The sequence below is a fragment of the Bufo gargarizans genome, chromosome 7, assembly GCF_014858855.1.
Source record: "Bufo gargarizans isolate SCDJY-AF-19 chromosome 7, ASM1485885v1, whole genome shotgun sequence".
In the NCBI taxonomy this organism is placed as follows: Eukaryota; Metazoa; Chordata; class Amphibia; order Anura; family Bufonidae; genus Bufo; species Bufo gargarizans.
Window position 1 is genome coordinate 167,427,991 of NC_058086.1, and position 24,441 is coordinate 167,452,431.

The 24,441-nt window shown below is 47.2% G+C and overlaps 1 protein-coding gene across 1 annotated transcript in view; it reads left to right on the forward strand.

Moving 5' to 3' along the window:
• Nucleotides 1-4,697: 4,697 nt before the first annotated feature.
• SLC6A6 (solute carrier family 6 member 6) overlaps nucleotides 4,698-24,441 on the forward strand; it is a 34,251-nt gene continuing 14,507 nt past the window's right edge. Inside the window, exons 1-4 of the mRNA XM_044300450.1 lie at nucleotides 4,698-4,836; nucleotides 11,510-11,746; nucleotides 12,376-12,510; nucleotides 15,577-15,811. Coding sequence (XP_044156385.1) covers nucleotides 11,518-11,746; nucleotides 12,376-12,510; nucleotides 15,577-15,811 — 599 coding nt within the window. The 5' untranslated portion in view covers nucleotides 4,698-4,836; nucleotides 11,510-11,517. The remainder of the gene's footprint in view (nucleotides 4,837-11,509; nucleotides 11,747-12,375; nucleotides 12,511-15,576; nucleotides 15,812-24,441) is intronic.

Here is a 24,441-nt window from a genome sequence, read left to right on the forward strand (position 1 = left end):
GGGAGGTATTTTTCCTCGCTTTGTGGTTATTTTCTTCTCCAGAAGAAGTTATAAATGGTCATCTGAGAAATGTTCTGCCACACTGACTGTACTTGGGCACGCAAATCATCAAGATCTGCTGCTAGCAGCTCCCTTTGCAATTGCCGACCAATGACGTCCCAGATGTGCTCGATGGGAGACAAGTCTGGAGACGCTGCAGGCCATGGTAAAACGATGAGGCCACACAGGCAGCTCACAGTAGCACCAGCAAGATGAAAATGACGCCTTTTTTTGGAGAAATGGCCATACCCATAGACATACAGCAACGGAGCAGGAAGAGGGGAGGGAGACGGCACATGTGCACAGCGCCGGCCGTCTCCTCAAACAGCTGATCGTCGGGAGTGCCGGGTGTCAGACCCCCGCCAATCTAATATTGATGACTTTTCCTAAGGATAGGTCATCAATACGAAAAAAAACAGAGAACCTCTTAAAGCTACCCCCAATGCTGTGCCTGTTGTGCTCCCCGCCGTGTCCACAAACACTATACTATATACCCAGACTGCCCTCATTAGTAATGGTGCCCCCAATAGTGATAATACTCCCCAAGATAGCCCCCATCAGTAGCAATGCCCTCCATATTGTGTCAAATAATAATAACGCCCCTACAGTACTCTAGTAGTAATAATATAACCATAATGCTCCCAGTGGCTCTAATGTCCCCCTGTAGTGCCCCCCACTAGTTCCAATATATAATGCTTCCCCCCATATTGCCAATATATATATATATATAATGTTCCCCCATAGTGCCAGTATGTATATAATGCTTTGCCATTCCTCCCCAGTAGTGCCAATTATATATAATGATCTCATTTCCCCCATCCCTGGTGCCCCCAGCAGTGCGGACCTCCCTCCCGTCCCCCCGCCGCTGTCTGCGATGCAGACCACAGTTTTATCTGTGGCTTGTGTTGCTGCGTCCTGATGTATGCGGTTCCAATGACATCACCATTCCTGCTCCGGGTCTCACGTGATGACGTCATCATGCGAGACCAAGAGCAGGAGGTTGCAGTGATGTCATTGCGGCTTCTTGCTCTGTTCTAATGGCTCACAGGCTTGAGGCCTAGCGGCCTGATGCTTGTGAAGTTGGACGGTCATGAGTGAGCCCCCCTTTATGGGGCGAAGTGGTGCCCTAGGCGGATGACTATCCTCCCCCATCCATCGTCCCAGCCCTAATTCAGAGTACATTACTGCAGGAGGTATAACAGGAGAGGGGGGCCTACTAAAAGGAATGACAGAGTGGAATGCCCATAGACTTTAACAGGAAAGTGGAATGCCCATAGAGAATAATGGAAATTTTATATTTGAATTACAGACAAAACCACTTGACATATCTAATAATTGTTTAGCAGATTTACTCTCCAAATTCTGTGGGATTATTTAATGTTCAGATTAGTGTAATTATGACTGTTTTCTGCAGAATGACGAGGGTGAATGACACAATGGAATGCCCATAGACTATAATGGGAAGTAAACTATGAGTTTATTTGCAGGTAAATCTGTGTTATATAGGACATTAACCTTTACCGCAAGTGTTCCCTGGGTAGAGTAGCACATTGTAAAATGAAAATTACCTTGGATTATAACCGTTTTCTATGGAATGCCCATAGACTATAATGGGAAGTAAAACATGACTTGGTGCCTGAACCATTCAACATATCAAGTAAATCTTTAGCAGGCTTACTCTTTAAATTCAGTGGGATTATTAAAATTGAGATTAAGTGGGATTATCATTGGTTTCTATGAAATGACAAGGGGAATGACACAATGGAATGCCCATAGGAAGTAAACTATGAGCTCATTTGCAGGTAAATCTGTGTTATGTAGGAAATTAACCTTTACCGCAAGTGTTCCCTGGGTAGAGCAGCACATTGTAAATTTAAAACTATCTGGGTTTAAAGCTGTTTTCCATGGAATAACATGTGAATGACAGAATAGAATGCCAATACAGTATAATGGGAAGTAAAACGTAACTTGGTGTCTGAACCATTCAACTTATCAAATAAATCTTTAGCAGACATAATCTCCAAGTTCAGTGGCAAATAATAAAGTGAAGATGAAAGGGGATTCAAAGGCTATAATGGGAAGTGGAATACCCCTAGAGAATAATGGAAATAGAATTTTTGAACTACAGACACAACAGCTTTCCTCCCCCCTCACCAACTATAGGCCCAGGACTAGGAATAGGCTCTGATTTTGGGGTGGAGGATACATGGGGGCAACTACAGGTCCAGGCACACTACAGAATTTCCAAGCTGAGAAATTCAGTTTGGAAATTCCAAATGCGTCCTGCCCCGACTGATTTAGTTGGTGCTTGGGCAGCGCAGCCATTGCTGTTCCCTATAGCTGGCAGTGCATTCCGCTCAATATTCCGCTGAAAGAATGAACATTTCCAAGTGTAATTCCTGAGCATAATTTAACTCGTAAAATGTTTTCTTCCAAAAACAGCACCACACCTGTCCTCAGGTTGTGTGTGGTATTGCAGCTCTATCAAAAATAGGAGGGAGGCAAAAACAAAGAAGGGATGGGAAGTGGGGAGGGGTCAAAATAGAAAGTATACAAATAAACATTGACATTTCTGTCCCAGCAGGAAAATCATGACTCTCCGAGAACGCCGTGGTAAACAATGGCAGCGCCGTAGGGGAGTGGATGAAGCAGCAAAGTACATTGTCAGAGAAAAGGGTAAAAAAAACAAGAACAATGTTACAACTTATTGATAAACTTAAAAACATAGGGGGAAAATCTGTACAGAGCAACATCTGACAGTTGCACATAGCAAACAAACAGATTGGTTCGTTAATTTTTCAGAGGCTTTTTCTTTACAAATTAAAGGTAGAGTCACACTGAGCGCATACGCAGCATATTTGACGCTGCAAGAAATGTGCAGGGCAGCAGAAAATGCGCTGTGTATGCGCTAGGAGCAGACACACAACCCTCGTCATTCTACAGAAAACAGTGATAAGTCCACTTAATCTGAACATTAAATAATCCCACTGAATTTGGAGAGTATGTCTGCTAAATAATTATTAGAGATGTCAAATGGTTTTGTCTCTAATTCAAATATTACATTTCCATTATTCTCTATGGGCATTCCATTCTGTCATTCCTATTAGTAGGTCCCCAGGAGAGGACTATAACTCCCAGCATGTCCAAGCCATTATCATGTAATATCAGAGTACACTACAAGAGGGGGCATAAGAGAAGACTACAACTCCCAGCATGTCCAAGCAGTTATTATGTAATATCAGAGTACATTATAAGAGGAGGTATACAACTCCCAGCATATCCAGGGTGTTGTAATGTACCCTGATATTATATAATAATGGCCTGGACATGCTGAGAGTTGTAGTCCTCTCCTCTTATAATGTACTCTGATATAAAAAAAAACAAGCTGGACATGCTGGGAGTTGTTATCCCCTCCTCATACCTCCTCTTGTAATGTACTCTGATATTACATAACAGGAGGTATAAGAGCAGAGGACTACAACTTCCAGCATTACATTGAATCCATACTTCTTCACATGCATGGCTGGTCTTCTTCTTCATTACTTTACTGCACTGCTGAGCTCCGCCTCCTGTTCTGGTCACATGATGGTGAGGTCATCGCAGGTCCTTCATCCCCTCTTCTCTGCTGAGCTCCGCCTCCTGTTCTGGTCACATGATGGTGAGGTCATCGCAGGTCCTTCATCCCCTCTTCTCTGCTGAGCTCCGCCTCCTGTTCTGGTCACATGATGGTGAGGTCATCGCAGGTCCTTCATCCCCTCTTCTCTGCTGAGCTCCGTCTTCTGTTCTGGTCACATGATGGTGAGGTCATCGCAGGTCCTTCATCCCCTCTTCTCTGCTGAGCTCCGCCTCCTGCATCTGACAGTCCTGTCAGCACTAGGGTAGTGGTTTCTGTTATATGTGAGGGAGGAGACCGTACTCTGCATTGTAAAGTGCAGCTGTTCAGATGTCCGCCCGTTTGCTTCCTCGGTTCAGCTGAACATCAGCACTGAAGCAGGGGGCCCCTGAGACAATGAGGGCCCTGGGCAATTGCCAGTTGCCCCCCCCTAACGCCGGCCCTGCCCACACCATAATCCTGGGAGTAGGACTGGTGTGACGTGTCATTGTGAAGGCCTCTTCATTGCATTGCCCACATGTTCTCCAGACCAATCTCTGGCTATCATTGTGCAGCACAGAAAAGCGTGGTGGGCTGCGGTAGTCAGTCATGCAAAAATAATAATAAACATATAGAAAAATAAAAAGTGTGCACTTCTGAACTACATTTACCCAATTACAGTCTATGGTGTTTTTTCTGTTTACAAACGTATCCGCTTGACGTAACAGCAAAAACAAGAAGTCCTTGTCCTTCTTGGTGTTACAATATCAAAGTCCATCTCATATCTACCTTCTATCTGTTATCTATCTCCTATCTATTTATCTCCTATATCTATCTATTATTTATTTATCTATCTCATATCTATCTCTCTATCTATTTATCTCCTATATCTATTATTTATCTATCTCATATCTATCTGATATCTATTATCTGTCTGTCTCTCTCTCCACGGACATTCCTTCTGTTTTCCTCTGCACGTGCTTCTCTCCATCTCCCTCTCTCATAGGCCCCGCCCCTCTCAATATGGCCCCTCCCCTCGCACAGGCCCCGCCCCCGCCATAGCCCCGTGCGCTGAGTTGCGGTGATTTTCCACCATGACTCTGGGCGGTTATCTGTTGCCCTGGAGCCGGATCCTGCCTCCAGTGAGTGCTGAGCGGCTGCGGGAGCTGCACACCGACCCCGGAGCTGGAGCACCGAGACCCCAGGTGAGTGCGAGCTACTGCACCCATCATCCAACGGGGACAGTACCTGCTGCACTCCTCATCCAGGTTACACCACTACTGCACTCATCATCCCACATACGGGACCTACTTCACTCCTCACCCAGGTTACACCACTACTGCACTCATCATCCAGGTTACTCCACTACTGCACACATCATCCAGGTTGCACCACTACTGCACTCATCATCCCACATACGGGACCTACTTCACTCCTCACCCAGGTTACACCACTACTGCACTCATCATCGAGGTTACTCCACTACTGCACTCATCATCCAGGTTACACCACTACTGCACTCATCATCCAAGTTACACCACTACTGCACTCATCATCCCACATACAGGACCTACTTCACTCCTCACCCAGGTTACACCACTACTGCACTCATCATCCAGGTCACTCCACTACTGCACTCCTCATCCAGGTCACTCCATTACTGCACTCCTCATCCAGGTCACTCCACTACTGCACTCCTCATCCAGGTTACACCACTACTGCACTCCTCATCCAGGTTACACCACTACTGCACTCATCATCTCACATACGGGACCTACTGCACTCCTCATCCAGGTTATACCACTACTGCACTCATCATTTATCATACAGGTTATAGTAATGTCTCTAATAAAAGTTATAGGTGCAGGAATATTCTGTCCTTAATACTTTGGAGACGGTGTCACCTACAGACTACTACACATCCATCATCCGCAGTGTAACCGCAGATAACCTGCTGCTCTGGATCACAGAGCCCCATTCATACAGTGCAGATTCTGATCTCATCTGTTATATGTGAGGTCATGTAATAGTAACATAATGAGGAATAATATCATGTCTGGTACAACAGATAGAAGACAAGGCGTCCCCGTAACCTACAGCTTGTCCTTCTTGGTGATCTATCATCTGTCTATCATCTATCTATCGGTCTATCTGTCTCTCCATTATCTGTCTATCATCTGTCTCTCTTGTCTGTCTATCATTTATATACCAAATTGATAGAAGGCAGAGCAACACAAGTAGGGAGAGTTTACATCACGGTTATTGTTCCATTCTTCTGATCCGTCATAAGAACAAAAAAATAACGCAGTAACACATCACCGTTACTGTTCTGTTCTTCTGAGCGCATCCTGTCCGTCAGTTCTGCACATCTGACCTGTTTCAGCCATTTCTGTCTGAGATCCGTTTTTTCAGATGGAAAAAAATTCCTGCATGTAGACAGATCTCAGACAGAAATGGCTCAAACGGATGCCGGATGTGCAGAACTGATGAACAGGATGCGTTTTTCTGCGTTATTTTTCTGTTCAGAAGAACGGAACAGTAACAGTGATGTGAAGCCTCCCTAGACGGGGTCAGTAATACCAGAGTGCAGCACAAAATTCCTCCCCAGGAGCTGCCCCTCTGTGGCGGCCATCAATAGGGCCTCGTTCTGTCCTCCCCCAATTCCCTCTAATGAAGATATGGAGCAGCGGTCTTAGAAGGTGGGATGTCGGCCGCAGCGCCTGGACTGCCCCTGTAATGTTCCCTGTAGTGCAGTATGCTCCCCCCTGAGACGCCTGTGTCCCTGCGCCTTTTCTACACTGTCCCATATAGTGGCCTGTGAGGGTGACCAGCGCCCGCTGCAGTGTTTAATGTTATCACCTGAAGGCAGCAATACAATTGAATTTCGGAGGACGTTGGTGGCCCCCGGCCGGGGACATGAGTATCAGATCAGCAGGAAGGGCTTCGGCGGCCCCCTGGACATCGGCCCACCGGGAAATAGGGTCTGTGGCCAGTCCTGAGAGTCATAATGTAACAGTAATGTAGCATAATGTGCAATAATGTAAAGCCTAGTACAAAACACATAGGGGGAGATTTATCAGAAGTGGTGTACCCATACGCCAGTCTTCATCTCCCTGCGCTGGCGTCAGATGCGCGTAATTGGGCACATCTCTGCCCTGCCATGCGCCAGAAATGAAGTCTACACCAGGCAGGGGCTGCCGCAGACCTTAGCTATAACTAACACCAGTAAATCCGGTGGGTCATGTGAAATCCCGCCCCCTCCCACTAATCCCCTCCCCTTTCTTGGTACTTCAAAAGCCTAAAAATTCGCTATAATTTGCGTTTTTTTGTTTGTTTGTTTTTTACACCACAATAGTGGCATAAAGGGCTTAGTGAATGTCCCTCATAGTGTAGAATCGTGTAATAATATGTTATATAGTAATAAAATGTATGTATAATAATATAATGTACAGAAATATCATTTACTATGTAGGATTATATAATGTGTACAATATCTGGTGTAACAATTTAAAGGGCATCTGTCAGCAGTTTTGTACCTATGACACCGGCTGACCTGTTACATGTGCACTTGGCAGCTGAAGGCATCTTCATATGTGCCCGCATTGCTAAAAAAAAGGGATGTTTTAATATATGCAAATGAGCTTCTAGGAGCAATGGGGGAGTTACCGTTACACCTAGAGGCTCTTCTCTCTCTGCTGTGTCCTCTGCACTTTGAAAAGGCGAGGTGTGATGTTGTATTCACTGTCTGTCCTGTCGAGCAAAGTGCACAGGACGTGGCAGTTGCAGAGAGAGCGGAGCCTCTAGGTGTAATGGTGACGCCCCCGTTGCTCCTAGAGGCTAATTTGCATATATTAAAACATCCTTTTTTTCAGCAATGCGGGCACAAATGAACATGGGACCAACACAGATGCCTTCAGCGGCCAAGTGCACATGGAACAGGTCAGCCAGTGTCATAGGTACAAAACTACTGACAGATGCTATTTAAAGGGGTTTTCCGGAAATAATGAACAATTTCCTGCCTCACCTATAGACAGATTCATGCTCTGCTCCTGCATCCTGGCCGCTATCCCTCCATCTTTCGGTCCCCGGTTAGTTTGTTTTTTAGCAGGGACATGATCCCCATGGATTGGCTTCATTGGTGACATATGCCCCAGCGACACGTCACCTCTGCAGCCAGTCATTGGGGTGACCATGCCCGCTCCCCAGTCAGAATAAAACAAGCGGAAGGGACTCTATCAGAAGGAAATTCAGTGCTATGTCAGGCACAAAGCCTTGCAGATCTAGCTCAGCCAAGAAACCTGTCAAGCAGAGGGAATATCCAGTTTTACCAGTGTCCCTGTAAATAAAAAAATTTGCCTCTGCTACACCTCTGATAGGTGCAGTGTAAGTGTGAACGCACTGTGTATTATATGTGCTGGTGTCCTGATATTATATTCGCTGAGAGCTGCCAACGGGTATCTTGTCTGCTGCATGCCGTGAGCTTACAGCACCACACACTGGACCCTGGATCGCTGCGTGCTCGCCGTATGGCCTCATACTTCCACACGCTGCAGCTCGTTCAGTTCTTACAGAAAAGGTACACTTCCTGAGAACTATTCACGAAAAACGCGTCCGCCAACCATTGGGTTAATGTGTGGTTCTGCAGCACCGCCACAACGTGTGAACATCACCATAGATTTGGTCTTACACGCAGTGTAGACGAATGAAAAATCTCTTCTGTTCGGCATTTTTACGTATCGCCCTTTTGGTCTACACTTTAGGCATAGCATGTGACTTCTGAGGCCAGCGACTGACCCTTGGGGCCACATTTGGCCCTTTATCGCTAAGCACGTTATAAATAAAACTATGGCCATAAGTGTTTACAGGATAAACCAGGCCTCAGGCATAGCAGAGGTGTTGCCCATAGCAACCAATCAGATTTCAGCTTTCATTTTCCCAGGGCAGGTTATAAAATGAGAAGAGTGATCTGATTGGTTAATATTATTACCTCAGAATTGAATAAACATTTGACTATCCGCTCATGTCTTTTGGTGGTGAACAGGTAGACACGTTCTCACGCTGCCCTCCTTGGGTATAATTATGGAGGGGTGCTCACAGTTTATCTGCGGTCAGGCTACTACGCTTGCCTGGTTCCAAAAATGAGCTTGTTCCTTTATTCAGCTGATCCATCCCTCTTACATATGTGACATCCCGATCCTAGGCTCAGACGCTGCCTTGTCCTTCTCCATTCTTTAGGCTGGGTTCAGACCTGAGCGTTTTACAGCTTGTTCCTACAGGCAAGAACCAATCATTCCCTATGGGAATGGTTCTCACCTGAGCGTTTTACAGCGCGTACGATCGCGCTGTAAAACGCCCAACGCCCCAAGAAGTACAGGAGCTTCTTTGGGGCGTCTTGTCGCACGTTCCCGTACACAGACTTCAGCGGGAACGCGCGACAATGGGCATTCGCTTGTCTCTGTATGTGCGATTGCAAACGCCCGTACAATCGCGCATACAGAGCGTACGTTCAGTACGCTCAGGTCTGAACCCAGCGTTATAGTGCAGCTCTGCTCCACCAACTCCATTAGACCATCTGGTCTATTAACATACTTTTACATGTGTGAGCCCTTTACCTGTCAGGAGACATTGGCGCTTTAGTTACGGGCAGGGCTCCACCGGTTCATGGACTTCCTCTTTTTTGGATCATGATAAATGAAGAGGAACTTTTGTGGCTTTTATCTCTTCGCTTTGTTGTCTGCCGTCATATAGCGATTAACTATTAACCTGATGAGAGCAGAAAGTATGGCGAATAGCAGGGAATTGCCCCCTCTCATCAGAGCACTTACACCTGGCTGTCACTAGGGGGCAGGCCGCGCCATTGACTCACCAATAGGAAGGGAGCAATGTCCCATAGAGGTCAGTGACCGCCACCATTATGTACCTCCCGTGGTCCTTTCTATCATCCTGTGGCGGGGCCGATCAATAGACCACCGGCCTCTCAGCGCTATAGCAAGCGACACTGTGGATCTTCACCGAGATCTGGCTCTGACAATTGTTGCTAAACAACTGTTACATCTGGAAATGTTAATGATATCGTAACGGCATTGGTCTGTGCACCCTAAAAAAAATCAGTATTCTTCCATTCACGTCATCCGTCATTGCACTTAGCGCTGGTTCAGTTCTATACCGTAGAGCCTGTGGCCCCACTGAACTTGGGGGCCCATTTGCAGCCCCCTATGCTGTCACCCTCCTATCATTTGTATAATACGTTATTACAACTCCAGCCGCAGGAGGGTTAAGGAGGGAGACGGCCCCGGCTGCGCTTCCTTCATTGCCGCTCGCTGTAATTACAATTAAGGGACTTCTCTTTAGCTGTCAGTAAATAAAGGATAATTGTGTCCCCCGGGACGTGAAGATACAGGTGCCAAGACGCCTGACACGGAAGACGAAGGCTGCAATAAAATCTGCCAACAGACATTGTGCCGGCCGCAGCAAATTCTAAAATTGCGCAGATTTTACCGGAACTTCCGAAAGAGAACCATCCATTGTAGCAGGAATCGTTTGTTACAATGTATCAGCGCAGGTTATGTGTGTTGGTCTGGAGTCCAGGTTCTTCAGCACTCTGCATGAGCTGACCAAAGAAGTGGGGAAATGAACTGACAACTGCTCTGTGCAGATTTCTGCCTCTCCGAAGTTGTCAAGTTTCAAGGCCAGCTTGGACGAAACATGCCAGCGCAACCAACCCCTTTACATAATGGGTTAATGCTGTTTCCCACTCCCCGTGGCATCATCTGGGCACTAAGGGCACTGACTCTTCTCGTCACACTCGGGCAGATGTCTCCATGCCTGGGGCTTTTGGGCAGCAGAAATGACTGTGGTGGGGTGATGGAGGGTCACATCATCTGTGCAGTGTACGCTGCTGCCAGTCGTTCCTGCGAGAGCAGAGTTGCAGTAAGGCTCGCGTCCTCCTGCAGCTCCATAGACACCAGCCGCAATCTTTGCCGTTAAGACTAAATGAAGGATTGTTAAAAAACGCGTTGGGTTGGAGGGTCCCGCAGTACCGATTTCGCCTAGCGTGACCGTTTTGTTTTCGTTCTGACACACGTGGAGTGCTACCGGCAGGGGGCGTGCCCACAGGACCATTAACGGAACGAGCGGACTTGCTTGCTTTCATATTGAGCCATTTTTGTGAAGCATTTGGACCGCTTTGGAGGACCTGCGCTGTAGAAGGGATATAGCCACCAACTTCCCATTAGGATTAACCGTTTGGGGACCAGGAGAGCACTAGGATTCAAGTTGGTGCAAATACGGCCCTCTGTTTATTAGACTCCTGTAGCATGCATTACTTACTGTTCAGGTTCACCCTTGTAGTACGTGCCCGGTGTGTTTTTGGCATCTTCCCCCATAGTATTAGGCCACAACTGGAAGTAGCCACCACTGCCATGTATGAGATGTCTTCACATAACCCTTGGTCTAGAGTCAGTTTTTGTCCTATACTTCAGTCACATCCAGAGCTGCATTCACAATTCTGCAGTTTTTTTTAGCAGTGCATCAATGACAAGCTATTAGATGACATTTAAAGTACTGTTTCCATTGCTGAATGCAGCTCTTGGTGTGACTGCAGTATAAGAGGTGATCTAACTCATACGTGTACCTTTTTGAGTAATGTTGGTATAGGTGCAGGGATGGGTTACTGTGCCCACAGTGTTCCCGACCTATGGGTTACTGTGCCCACAGTGTTACCGACCTATGGGTTACTGTGCCCACAGTGTTACCGACCTATGGGTTACTGTGCCCACAGTGTTCCCGACCTATGGGTTACTGTGCCCACAGTGTTCCCGACCTATGGGTTTGTGCATTGTACTTATCTTAGGCCTTGTCGCCGCTTATCTCCGTCAGGTACAAAGATGTCCAACAAGGAAAAACTGCAGTGTTTGAAAGACTTCCACAAAGACATCCTGAAGCCGTTTCCAGGGAAGAGTCCAGGGACGCGTCCTGAGGATGAGGCGGACGGGAAGCCCCCGCAGAGGGAGAAGTGGGCCAGTAAGATTGACTTCCTGCTGTCAGTGGCCGGAGGCTTTATTGGTCTGGGCAACGTATGGAGATTCCCGTACCTCTGCTACAAGAACGGTGGAGGTGAGTGGCACACACAGCGCCCCGCTCAGATACCGCAACATGCTGTCAGTACATTGGGTCATTCCTGATTATATCCAGCTGTAACTGAAAGATCGCCCTGAGCTACAGCTGCCCCCGCTGCAGACGTGTTACAGTGTATCAGTGGACGTGCTGTCAGCCAGGATAGGAAAGAGATTTGTGCTCCTGCTACCTTTAAAACATTCCCTACACCGATGCATCGTAACACGCTGCATCTGTGTCAGGGGCTGGTCAGAATGTTTTTTCAGCCTCTGAATACTCTCATTCACTGTCAGCAAGCACAGATCTTGAAAGTGGCGAGGAATTGAAACACTAATTTTATTAAAAAGTTGCAGAACATTTCATTAGACAAAGATTAAAGGGGTGTTACAGTTTTAACAAGTGTTATTTTTTTTGTATAATGAAGACTCGTCCAATTTTATACTGTCCTTATGTTAACCCTTTCTGCCACTGTTCCCTGGCAGTGCAGTGTTATCATAGGGACACTTAGTCTCATAGCAGTGAGTATGTTAGCGAGAGATATCTCAATATAGCCTGCCCTCTGCACACTACGGTCTGACCGCTTCAAGTTCTGAAAACACCTCATTCTGCCGGCTTTACATATTTTCCAGGTGCCTTTTTGATCCCCTATTTCATCTTCCTCTTCGGGGGCGGTTTACCTGTGTTCTTCCTGGAGGTTGTTTTGGGACAGTTTACATCGGAGGGTGGAATCACCTGCTGGGAGAAGATCTGTCCAATCTTCACAGGTAAGAACGCCTTGTACCACAGCGATAGCAACCATTATTCTGCGGCTCACCTCTGACATAACGGCAACCACGGTCTCAAGATCATAATGCTAGAGCCTGGGATTCCCCGGGCAATGGGACACCAGAACTTGGGGTACAGGATAAGGACACGCTGACACTTGGGGTACAGGATAATGACACTTGGGGTACAGGATAAGGACACGATGACACTTGGGGTACAGGATAAGGACACGCTGACACTTGGGGTATAGGATAAGGACACGCTGACACTTGGGGTATAGGATAATGACACGCTGACACTTGGGGTACAGGATAATGACACGCTGACACTTGGGGTACAGGATAATGACACGCTGACACTTGGGGTACAGGATAATGACACGCTGACACTCGGGGTACAGGATAATGACACGACACTCGGGGTACAGCATAAGGACACGCTGACACTTGGGGTATAGGATAATGACACGCTGACACTTGGGGTACAGGATAAGGACACGCTGACACTCGGGGTACAGGATAAGGACACGCTGACACTTGGGGTATAGGATAATGACACGCTGACACTTGGGGTACAGGATAAGGACACGCTGACTCTTGGGGTACAGGATAATGACACGCTGACACTTGGTGTACAGGATAATGACACGCTGACACTTGGGGTATAGGATAATGACACGCTGACACTTGGGGTACAGGATAAGGACACGCTGACTCTTGGGGTACAGGATAATGACACGCTGACACTTGGGGTATAGGATAAGGACACGCTGACACTTGGGGTATAGGATAAGGACACGCTGACACTTGGGGTACAGGATAAGGACACGCTGACTCTTGGGGTACAGGATAATGACACGCTGACACTTGGTGTACAGGATAATGACACGCTGACACTTGGGGTACAGGATAAGGACACGATGACACTTGGGGTACAGGATAATGACACGCTGACTCTTGGGGTACAGGATAATGACACGCTGACACTTGGGGTACAGGATAAGGACACGCTGACACTTGGGGTACAGGATAAGGACACGCTGACACTTGGGGTACAGGATAAGGACACGCTGACACTTGGGGTACAGGATAAGGACACGCTGACACTTGGGGTACAGGATAAGGACACGCTGACACTTGGGGTACAGGATAAGGACACGATGACACTTGGGGTACAGGATAAGGACACGCTGACTCTTGGGGTACAGGATAATGACACGCTGACACTTGGGGTACAGGATAAGGACACGCTGACACTTGGGGTACAGGATAAGGACACGATGACACTTGGGGTACAGGATAAGGACACGCTGACACTTGGGGTACAGGATAAGGACACGCTGACACTTGGGGTACAGGATAAGGACACGATGACACTTGGGGTACAGGATAATGACACGCTGACTCTTGGGGTACAGGATAATGACACGCTGACACTTGGGGTACAGGATGAGGACACGATGACACTTGGGGTACAGGATAAGGACACGATGACACTTGGGGTACAGGATAAGGACACGCTGACACTTGGGGTACAGGATAAGGACACGCTGACACTTGGGGTACAGGATAAGGACACGCTGACACTTGGGGTACAGGATAATGACACGCTGACACTTGGGGTACAGGATAATGACACGCTGACACTTGGGGTACAGGATAATGACACGATGACACTTGGGGTACAGGATAATGACACGATGACACTTGGGGTACAGGATAAGGACACGCTGACTCTTGGGGTACAGGATAATGACACGCTGACACTTGGTGTACAGGATAATGACACGCTGACACTTGGGGTACAGGATAAGGACACGCTGACACTTGGGGTACAGGATAAGGACACGCTGACACTTGGGGTACAGGATAAGGACACGCTGACACTTGGGGTACAGGATAAGGACACGCTGACACTTGGGGTACAGGATAAGGACACGCTGACACTTGGGGTACAGGATAAGGACACGCTGACACTTGGGGTACAGGATAAGGACACGCTGACACTTGGGGTACAGGATAAGGACACGCTGACACTTGGGGTACAGGATAAGGACACGCTGACTCTTGGGGTACAGGATAATGACACGCTGACTCGTGGGGTACAGGATAATGACACGCTGACTCGTGGGGTACAGGATAATGACACGCTGCCTCGTGGGGTACAGGATAATGACACGCTGACTCTTGGGGTACAGGATAATGACACGCTGACTCGTGGGGTACAGGATAATGACACGCTGACTCGTGGGGTACAGGATAATGACACGCTGACTCGTGGGGTACAGGATAATGACACGCTGACTCGCGGGGTGCAGGACAGTGACACTTGGGGTTCTCTATATGGTACATATAATGTAGTTGCTGCTGGTGAGATGAAGGGATTTTCAATGTACATTTAGATTCCAGGATCACGGGATTCGGCTGCAGTTACTACAGTGATGTGAGCAGTGAGACGTGACATGATGCCTGCTGTTCGGCTGGGAGTAGTAGTATACTGTGGTATTATAGCACCAGGACAAGGGGTTGTGCTGAGGCTGTCCTTTGTCTGCAGCTGTATAGTGTTCCGGGAGCTCTCAGTTTTTGGCTGCACCATCTGACAATCTAATGTGTATGGGGAGGCCCCGACACTCCTCGACAAATGATGTCAGTGTGTATGAGGATGGATGTATGTGCGTAGGTATGTAGCGGTCTGTGTATGTTAGTATATGCATGTGTGTGTGTGCATGTATGGAGGTATGTATCTCTACATGCATGTATATAATGGTGTATGAAGATTAGTGTATACATGTCTTAGTGTTTGTACGTGTATACATGACGGAGCGTGTGTATTAATATCTGTGCCTGGCATTACTTCCCTGTGAACCTTCTGCTTCTTGCACAGCTCACACTTGGGCGTCACTTTCCCTTTTACTGTCCTGATAGATGCGGCCATTACGTGGCACTGTCTCTCGTGCTGCAGCTCCACGTGATCTGTACTGGAGACGTAGCAGAGTCTCTGTATCTTCTTGTTAATCTGGATATTCATAGACGTCTCCAATGCTCTTTGTGTTTCCTCCATTCCAGGAATCGGTTATGCCTCCGTCATCATCGTGTCCCTCCTCAACGTCTATTACATCGTTATCCTGGCCTGGGGGGTCTATTACTTGTTCCAGTCTTTCCAAAGTCAGCTGCCATGGGCCCTGTGTCACCAGTCATGGAACACCGAGAACTGCGTCGAGGACACGTTCCGGAAGAACCAGACCATGTGGTTCTCGCTGAACGCCACAAACTTCACCTCGCCGGTGACAGAGTTCTGGGAGTGAGTACACGAGTCTGTCTATGTAGTCTCGCCGCCCTGTCCATGCACGGGGAAGACACTGCAAGATACCGTATACACAACATTCAAGTTTCACCTTGAAGAAAAAGGTTTCTGATTGGTGCAGATAGTTTGGAAGGCTAGTTTTACACTAGTGCTAGACCGCCAAATGCTTCCTGACACTCACCGGCCCCTATACCGCATCCGGAAAACATGCTGAGAATCATATTTGCCAGGTTGTGGCCAGATCTCCGTCAGTCCTCATTATATTAAATGGGGCTATCGGGCCTTCAGGCAGCGTCCAGCAGTGCCGGATGCCAGAGAGGTTGAGCGCTAGTGTGAAAGTAGCCTAAGGCTACTTTCACACTGGCGTTTTGGCTTTCCGTTTGTGAGATCCGTTCAGGGCTCTCACACGCGGTCCAAAACGGAGCAGTTTCGCCCTAATACATTCTGAATGGAAAAGGATCCGCTCAGAACGCCTCAGTTTGCCTCCGATCAGTCTCCATTCCGCTCTGGAAGCCGCCTGCAGCGTTTTTCTGTCCGCCATGTGGTGCGGAGCAAGACGGATCCGTCCTGACACACAATGCACAAGTTGTGCTCATAAGTTTACATTCCCTTGCAGAATTTATGATTTCTTTGCCATTGTTCAGAGAATATGAATGATAAACACGGACACTTTTCTGTCGCTCGTGGTTAGTGGTCGGCTGAAGCCATTTATTGTCAGACAACTGTGTTTACTCTTTTTAAATCATAATTACAACACAAACTACCCAAATGACCCTGGTCAAAAGTTTACATACCCTGGCCTGATAACATGCACACAACTTGACACAAAAGGGTTACAATGGCTATTAAAGGTAACCATCTTCACCTGTGATCTGTTTGCTTGTAATTAGTGGGTGTGTATAGAAGGTCAATGACTTTCCTGACTCCTGACAGACCCTTGCATCTTTCATCCAGTGCGGCTTGGATGTTGTTTGGATTCTAAGTCATGGGGAAAGCAAAAGAATTGTCAAAGGATCTGCGGGAAAAGGTAGCTGAACTCTATAAAACAGGAAGAGGATATAAGAAAATATCAAAGGACTCGAGAAGGCCAATCGGCAGTGTTCAAACTCTAATTGAGAAGTGGAAACGTAGGGGTTCTGTTGAAACCAAACCACGGTCAGGTAGACCAACTAGACTTTCAGCCACAACTGCCAGAAAAATTGTTTTCGGGATGCAAGGAAAACCCCACCAATAACTTCAGGTGAAATGCAGGACTCTCTGAAAGAATGTGGTGCGGCTGTTTCAAGATGCACTTGAAGAAAGATTGGCTGCATGGCGAGTTGCCAGAAGAAAGCCATTACTACGTAAATGCCACAAAGTATCCCGCTTACAATATGCCAAACAGCACAGAGACAAGCCTCAAACCTTCTGGCACAAAGTCATGTGGAGCGATGAGACTAAAAATGAACTGTTTGGACACAACCATAAACGCTACATTTGGAGAGGAGTCAACAAGGCCTATGATGAAAGGTACACCGTGCCCACTGTGAAACATGGTGGTGGATCGCTGATGGTTTGGGGATGTGTGAGCTACAAAGGCACGGGAAATTTGGTCAGAATTAATGGCAATATGAATGCAGTAATGTATCAACAAATAGTGGAGGAAAATTTGCACTCATCCTCCCGGAAGCTGCGCATGGGGCGTACTTGGACATCCCAACATGACAATGATCCAAAACACAAGGCCAAGTCGACCTGTCATTTGCTACAGCAAAATAAAGTGAAGGTTCTGGAGTGGCCATCTCAGCCTCCAGACCTCAATATCATTGAGCCTCTCTAGGGAGACCTGAAACGTGCGGTTAATGCAAGACGGACCAAAAATTTAGGGGAACCGGAGGCTTTCTGCCAGGAAGAATTGGCAGCTTTATCATCTGAGAAGAAAAAGGGCCTCATCCACAACTATCACAAAAGAGCAATAACACGGTATTAAGAACTGGGGTATATAACCTGTTGATCAGGGTCATTTGGGTAGTTTGTGTTGTGATTATGATGTAAAAAGAGTAAACACAGTTGTCTGACAATAAATGGCTTCAGCCGACCACTAACCACGAGCGACAGAAAAGTGTCTGTGTTATCATTCATATTCTCTGAACAATGGTTAAGAAATCATAAATTCTGCAAGGGAATGTAAACTTATGAGCACAACTGTAAGTCAATGGGGACGGATACATTTTCTCTGACACAATAGAAAACTGATCCGTCCCCCATTGACTTTCAATGGTGTTCAAGACGGATCCGTCATGGCTATAGAAGACATAATACAACCGGATCCGTTCATGACGGACGCAGGCGGCTGTATTATTGTAACGGAAGCGTTTTTGCAGATCCGTGACGGATCCTCAAAAAACGCTAATGTGAAAGTAGCCTTGCAAGATAATTGCACCAAACGGAAACCTTTTTCTGCAAGGTGACCCCTGACTGTTACATATATCTTCCGGATCCAGACATCTCCGTCAGGCTGCTCCCTGCCGAAACAGCCTAGCGGACGCGTCTAGCACTAGTTTGAAACTAACCAAAGGAATTTATTTGCAACTTTTTAATACAATTTGTTTTAGTTGCTTTTCAAGATGTCTGCTTGCTGCCATTGAATGAAAACTCATTGTCTATGTTCAGTGACTGGAAACCCATCCAGCCTTGCATTTGTGTCATCTGGGCGTACACAAAACAGGGTTTTATCTTATTTCGATTCCCTGCAGAAATCTTGAAAGTGGTGAGGAATTAGAACGTTGCAGAACATGAAAGCTAAAGGGGTCATCTGCTTTAGACTACTTTCACACTCGCGTTTGGTGCGGATCCGTCCCGATAATACAACCGCATGCATCCGTTCAGAACGGATCCGTTTGTATTATCTTTAACATTGCCCAAACTGATCTGTCTTGAACACCATTGAATGTCAATAGAGGACGGTTCCGTTTTCTATTGTGACAAATTGTGAAAATGGATCCGTCCCCATTGACTTACATTGTTTGCCTCTACATCGTCAGGCGGACACCAAAACAGTGTTTTGGTGTCCGCCCTCCATAGCAGAGGCAAACTGATGCATTCTGAGCGGATCCTTATCCTTTCAGAATGCATTAGGACAAAACTGATCTGTTTTGGACCGCTGGTGAGAGCCCTGAAACGGATCTCACAAACGGAAACCAAAACGCCAGTGTGAAAGTAGCCTTATAATGGACGTATAGATCCAATCACAATCTTTACTGTGGCCCCCAAAGCGGCTTCTGCTGGCCGCCCATATCTGGAGCAATTAATGTGGGCGGCCATTGGTTCTTCCTTGATGTCAGGTTGCTTCCTTTTATTTATTCAGCTTTTCTAGACCACGGAGTGGAAAATCTGCCTAGTTATACAGTCATGTGGCAGGTGGGGGAACATGACCAGACAAGCCTGGCTCTCAGGAGTCCGGGAAAGCTGGGTGATGAGACATAATATAACGATAATCTATTCCGTTTCTTAAAGGGGTTTTCCAGGATTTTGATATTGATGGCCTATCCTCACCATAGGTCATAAATACCAGATCCTGTTTATTCATAAAAATATCGTCTTATAAAGTTCAAATTTCGTGCTCCAACAGTCAAGCAACAAGTCAAGGGGGTAGCCCTTCCCTCTCCTCTGGCCGTACCTCCCCTGCCCTAACGCCGCCTCTATGCGCTGTAATTGACAGCCGGCACAGCGCTTGTGAATCCTGCGCATGCGCCGTCCTCCTCCTCTGCTTGATCCAGTCTTTCTTTCAGACACAAGCGCGATCCTGTAACAGAATCGCGCATGCGCCGTCCGCAATCCCTGCCTGTCTGCTCTCCTGTCTGCGCAGACAGGAGAGCAGACAGGCAGGGATTGCGGACGGCGCATGCGCGATTCTGTTACAGGATCGCGCTTGTGTCTGAAAGAAAGACTGGATCAAGCAGAGGAGGAGGACGGCGCATGCGCAGGATTCACAAGCGCTGTGCCGGCTGTCAATTACAGCGCATAGAGGCGGCGTTAGGGCAGGGGAGGTACGGCCAGAGGAGAGGGAAGGGCTACCCCCTTGACTTGTTGCTTGACTGTTGGAGCACGAAATTTGAACTTTATAAGACGATATATTTATGAATAAACAGCGCAGGAAAGCGGCACTAACATGGATAACAACACACTCAAGATAATCTATAAGGTACTGTTGCTAGTTTATAAAGTGAAAATGAGGTGAAAGGTTCGCTTTAAGCAAATAGGGCTGAACTGCAATACCAAGAGCAGCCACTATCCAGTGGACAGCACTGTGCTTTGTAAGCTGTGAGGAGGCGGCAGCGCTCACCGGAGGTCTGGTGACCGCAGCGGCTTGCACAGATAGCTGAATCCCCTGCACCCCCACCAATCTCACATTGACGACCTATCCTGAGGATAGGTGATTTAATATGAAAATTCCAGAGAACCCCCTTTAAATTTTGGTCTTCTCGAAGGTCACCTGCCTCTACATGTCAGCTGTTAATCCAGCACCGATCAGGCCATTGATGCCGGGTTAGGAAAATTGGTCTGCAAATATTGTTCACACACACACCCCCGCCATAAAAAAATATGGCCACTCTGAACTGTACACAATGTACTACAACACCCATGGGACTTTCCATGTCAATGACTCCCACCCACTCTGTGTAAAGTTATCTAGTGACAGCTTTATTTGCCCTGTCGGTTAATTATTGACTGCCAGACTCGGAGCCAGCCTGTCTTGGCTTTGGCGAGCAGAGTACGTGCTTGGTTCCTGCATGGGGCCGATCGTTGGCATAAGTCTCTTCTCTCTCCAAGAAGAACCAATGTGGACATTCTGATACAAAAAAAAAAATACAAGGGTGCAAAAATAATCTACAGTATTGGTGGCCACATTGGTTGTCACCCAGCTTTTCTTGAAGCAGATACGACTAGGAAATGGAAACTCTGCTACTGACATGAGTACAGGGATGTGATAATGTGTAGTTCAGAAGGACGGCAAAGCAGCCAATCAGACTCCAGCGCTTGGAGAAATGAAAGCAGCGACCTGATTCGATGCTACATGGCCACCAATCAGAGCTCTGCTTTCAGTTTACACTGTGTGCCGGGAAAATGAAGCCTGGTCACCGGTTGGTTGCTACGGGCAACGAGGCAACTTTTTCTTTTTTGACAGGCTTAATACATGGATTGGTTTATGATACTTTTTGCCTTTTTTTGAATTTTTGGGCCTTAGGGCTCATGCACACGACCGTATGTAATTTGCAGTCCGCGAAAAATACGGATGGCGTCCGAGTGCATTCCCTATTTTGCGGAATGGAACAGCTGGCACCTAATAGAACAGTCCAATCCTTGTAATGTGGACAATAATAGAAAATGTTCTATACTTTTGTGGAATGGACATACGAAACAGAATGGACACTAATAAGCTTGTGTGCATGAGCCCTTAAAGGGAAACTCCAGTGTCTTAAAGGGATCGAGGGGGGCGCTGTTATTCATTGGTTGAATGAGGAATCCCCTTCTTGCTGGAGGCTCTTCCATATTGATTGGGAAGTTGTGTGGTCCCTGACATTCAGAGTATTAGGCTGGTTTCACACGGGCGTTGCGGAAAAATGTGCGGGTGCGTTGCGGAAACACCCGCGCGAGTGCAAAACATTGTAATGCGTTTTGCACTCGCGTGAGAAAAATCGCGCATGTTTGGTACCCAAACCCGAACTTCTTCAAAGAAGTTCGGGCTTGGGATTGATGTTCTGAAGATTCTATTATTTTCCCTTATAACATGGTTATAAGGGAAAATAATAGCATTCTGAATACAGAATGCTTAGTATAATAGCGCTGGAAGGGTTAAAAAAAAATAAAAACGTTAACTCACCTTATCCCCATGATCGTGTAGTTCCCGGTCGGTCTCTTCTTTAGCTGTGGGCTTGGGCTGAATGACCTTTGGTGATGTCAGATCACATGCTCCAATCACATGGTCCATCACCATGGTGATGGAGCATGTGATCTGACATCACCACAGGTCCTTTAGTCACAGCTAAAGAAGAGACCGACCGGGAACTAGGCGATCATGGGGATAAGGTGAGTTAACTTTTTTTTTTTTTTTAACCCTCCCAGCACTATTATACTAAGCATTCTGTATTCAGAATGCTATTATTTTCCCTTATAACCATGTTATAAGGGAAAATAATACAGTGAATAGATTGTCACCTAGCAACCATGCGTGAAAATCGCACCGCATCCGCACTTGCTTGCGGATGCTTGCGATTTTCACGCAACCCCATTCATTTCTATGGGACCTGCGTTACGTGAAAAACGCAGAATATAGAACATGCTGCGATTTTCACGCAACGCATAAGTGTTGCGTGAAAATCACCGCTCATGTGAACAGCCCCATAGAAATGAATGGGTCAGGATTCAGTGCGGGTGCAATGCGTTCAACTCACGCATCGCACCCGCGCGGAAATCTCGCCCGTGTGAAAGGGGCCTTAGTACTGGAGCATTAGAACATAAAGTAAAAATAGATACAAAAGCTTTGTCAGCAGCTGGCCTGCTGATGAACATTTTTCAGACTATAGCGCCATTGTTATTCAGAGGCATTACAAGTACGGGGACGCACGGCGCCTTTTTGCAGTGTTTATTTTGCAGTAGATTGTGGTCACGGACAGAGTTCTCTCAGGACCCGCAGATGTTCAGGAAGTGGGGGTCGGAATAGATGTGTTTACAGCCGGACTCTGAGACGTCAGCATTTGCCTGTGGTTAGTAGAAGATTCGTCCCCGGGACGCAACTGCAAAAGCAAAATTCTTGTATCTCATTCTAGGAAAGCTGAGTAGAACCAATACGGCTGCTATTTCAGCTCCCACAAAGGTTGCACTTGGCTTTCGCTGAATTCCCGAATGGCAAATCTCTCTCCTTCCTTTTTTTTTATCACATGATTGGTTCTGCCATTCAGGATTCTTGGGAAGCTGGGTGACAACAGCTCCTAGAGGGAGAGTACGACTACAAACCACTGCAGATCTGATGTTCAGGAGCCTGGTAAAGCTGGACCATTAGACCATGAGACCAGGGACCGGTGGGATCTTAGCTTTTACATACTACCGTCCCGCTGGATGCATTTTCTGCCTTGATTCCCATTGAAGTTTGCAGCGTGCCCCCCTCGCCTCGTTATGTGGTGCACAACGGGCAACTCTTTGCCAAACATTCCAGGTGTCTGTTAGGTTCCGTCCTGCCAAAGAGAGGCTGCAAACTTAAAGCGAAACCCTGCGATTAATGGTCGGAGCAGGAACCATAATGAGGGCGAGAAGTAAGGCCTATTGCACACGACCGTAGATGGCCTGTGCTGCGGACCTGCAATACACAGGCGCCGTTCTGTCAGCATTCCGCATCACGGATACGGACCCATTCACTTCAATGGGTCCGCAAATCCAGAGATACGGAAGCACTACAGAGTGCTTCTGTGGGGTTTCGTCCCGTACTTCAGTTCCGCAAAAAGATAGGACATGTTCCCAGACCGGGGCGAATCGCGGACCCATTAAAGTAAATGGGTTCTCGATCCGCTGCAGCTGCCCCACGGTCGGTGTTCGTGCACGGCCACGGGGCGCACACATTCGTGTGCAGGAGGCCTAAGGCCCCTTTCACACGAGTGGGTCCAATAGGTTACATGAACGCATTGCAACCGCACTGAATCCGGACCTGTTCATTTCAATGGGTCTGTGTACATGAGCGTTGTTTTTCACGCATCACTTCTGCGTGAAAATCGCAGCATGTTCTATATTCTGCGTTTTTCACGCAGCCCTGGCCCCATAGAAGTGAATGGGGCTGCGTGAAAAGCGCATTGCATCCGCAAGCAAGTGCGGGTGCGATGCGTTTTTCACTGATGGTTGCTAAGAGATGTTGTTTGTAAACCTTCAGTTTTTTTTTTCATGCGCGTGAAAAACGCATCGAAATGTCTTGCACCCGCGCAAAAAAAAATGAACGCAATCGCAGACAAAACTTACTGAACTTGCTTGCAAAATGGTGCGATGCTCCGTATCGTTAATGTGAAAGAGGCCTAAGTCTTCAGTAACATGGGCACCTGACGGCTCTCACACAACCATACAGCGACCCCTGCTGTCTATTCCTGGTACTGCAGGGGACTGACCCTCGGCCAGGTGCGTCAAGTCACTAGTATGGTCTGTATGATTTTATGGGCCATTTTGAGTCCCCTAGTCTCCTCTTTTCAATTGAATGAACAAGCACTGGGCTCTTCTATCGGGGGACTATGGTCTTCCGTGGTGGCATGGGCTATTACAAGGAAGGGCCCCAGTTATATTTCTGTCATAGGGCCCCCTGCCTCATGAATGCCAGGACTGCATTACACAATCGGATAGGGAGGAGACGGTGAGCGAAGGGAGAGTATAGCGGGACTTTGCCGTCCGTGGTCTGTGGAAATCGGAGTGAGATCCCAATAATAGATGTTATCGGTCATTCACACTGAAATAAAAAATAAAAATAAATTCTGTGTTCACCGGCATTTATTTTATTTGTTTTATGCACTTATATAGCGCTGACATATTCTGTAGCACTTTACAGACATTAGCATCACTCCCCAGTGGGGCTCACAGTCTAAGGGACAGTCTATTGGCCTCTGTCAGGTGAA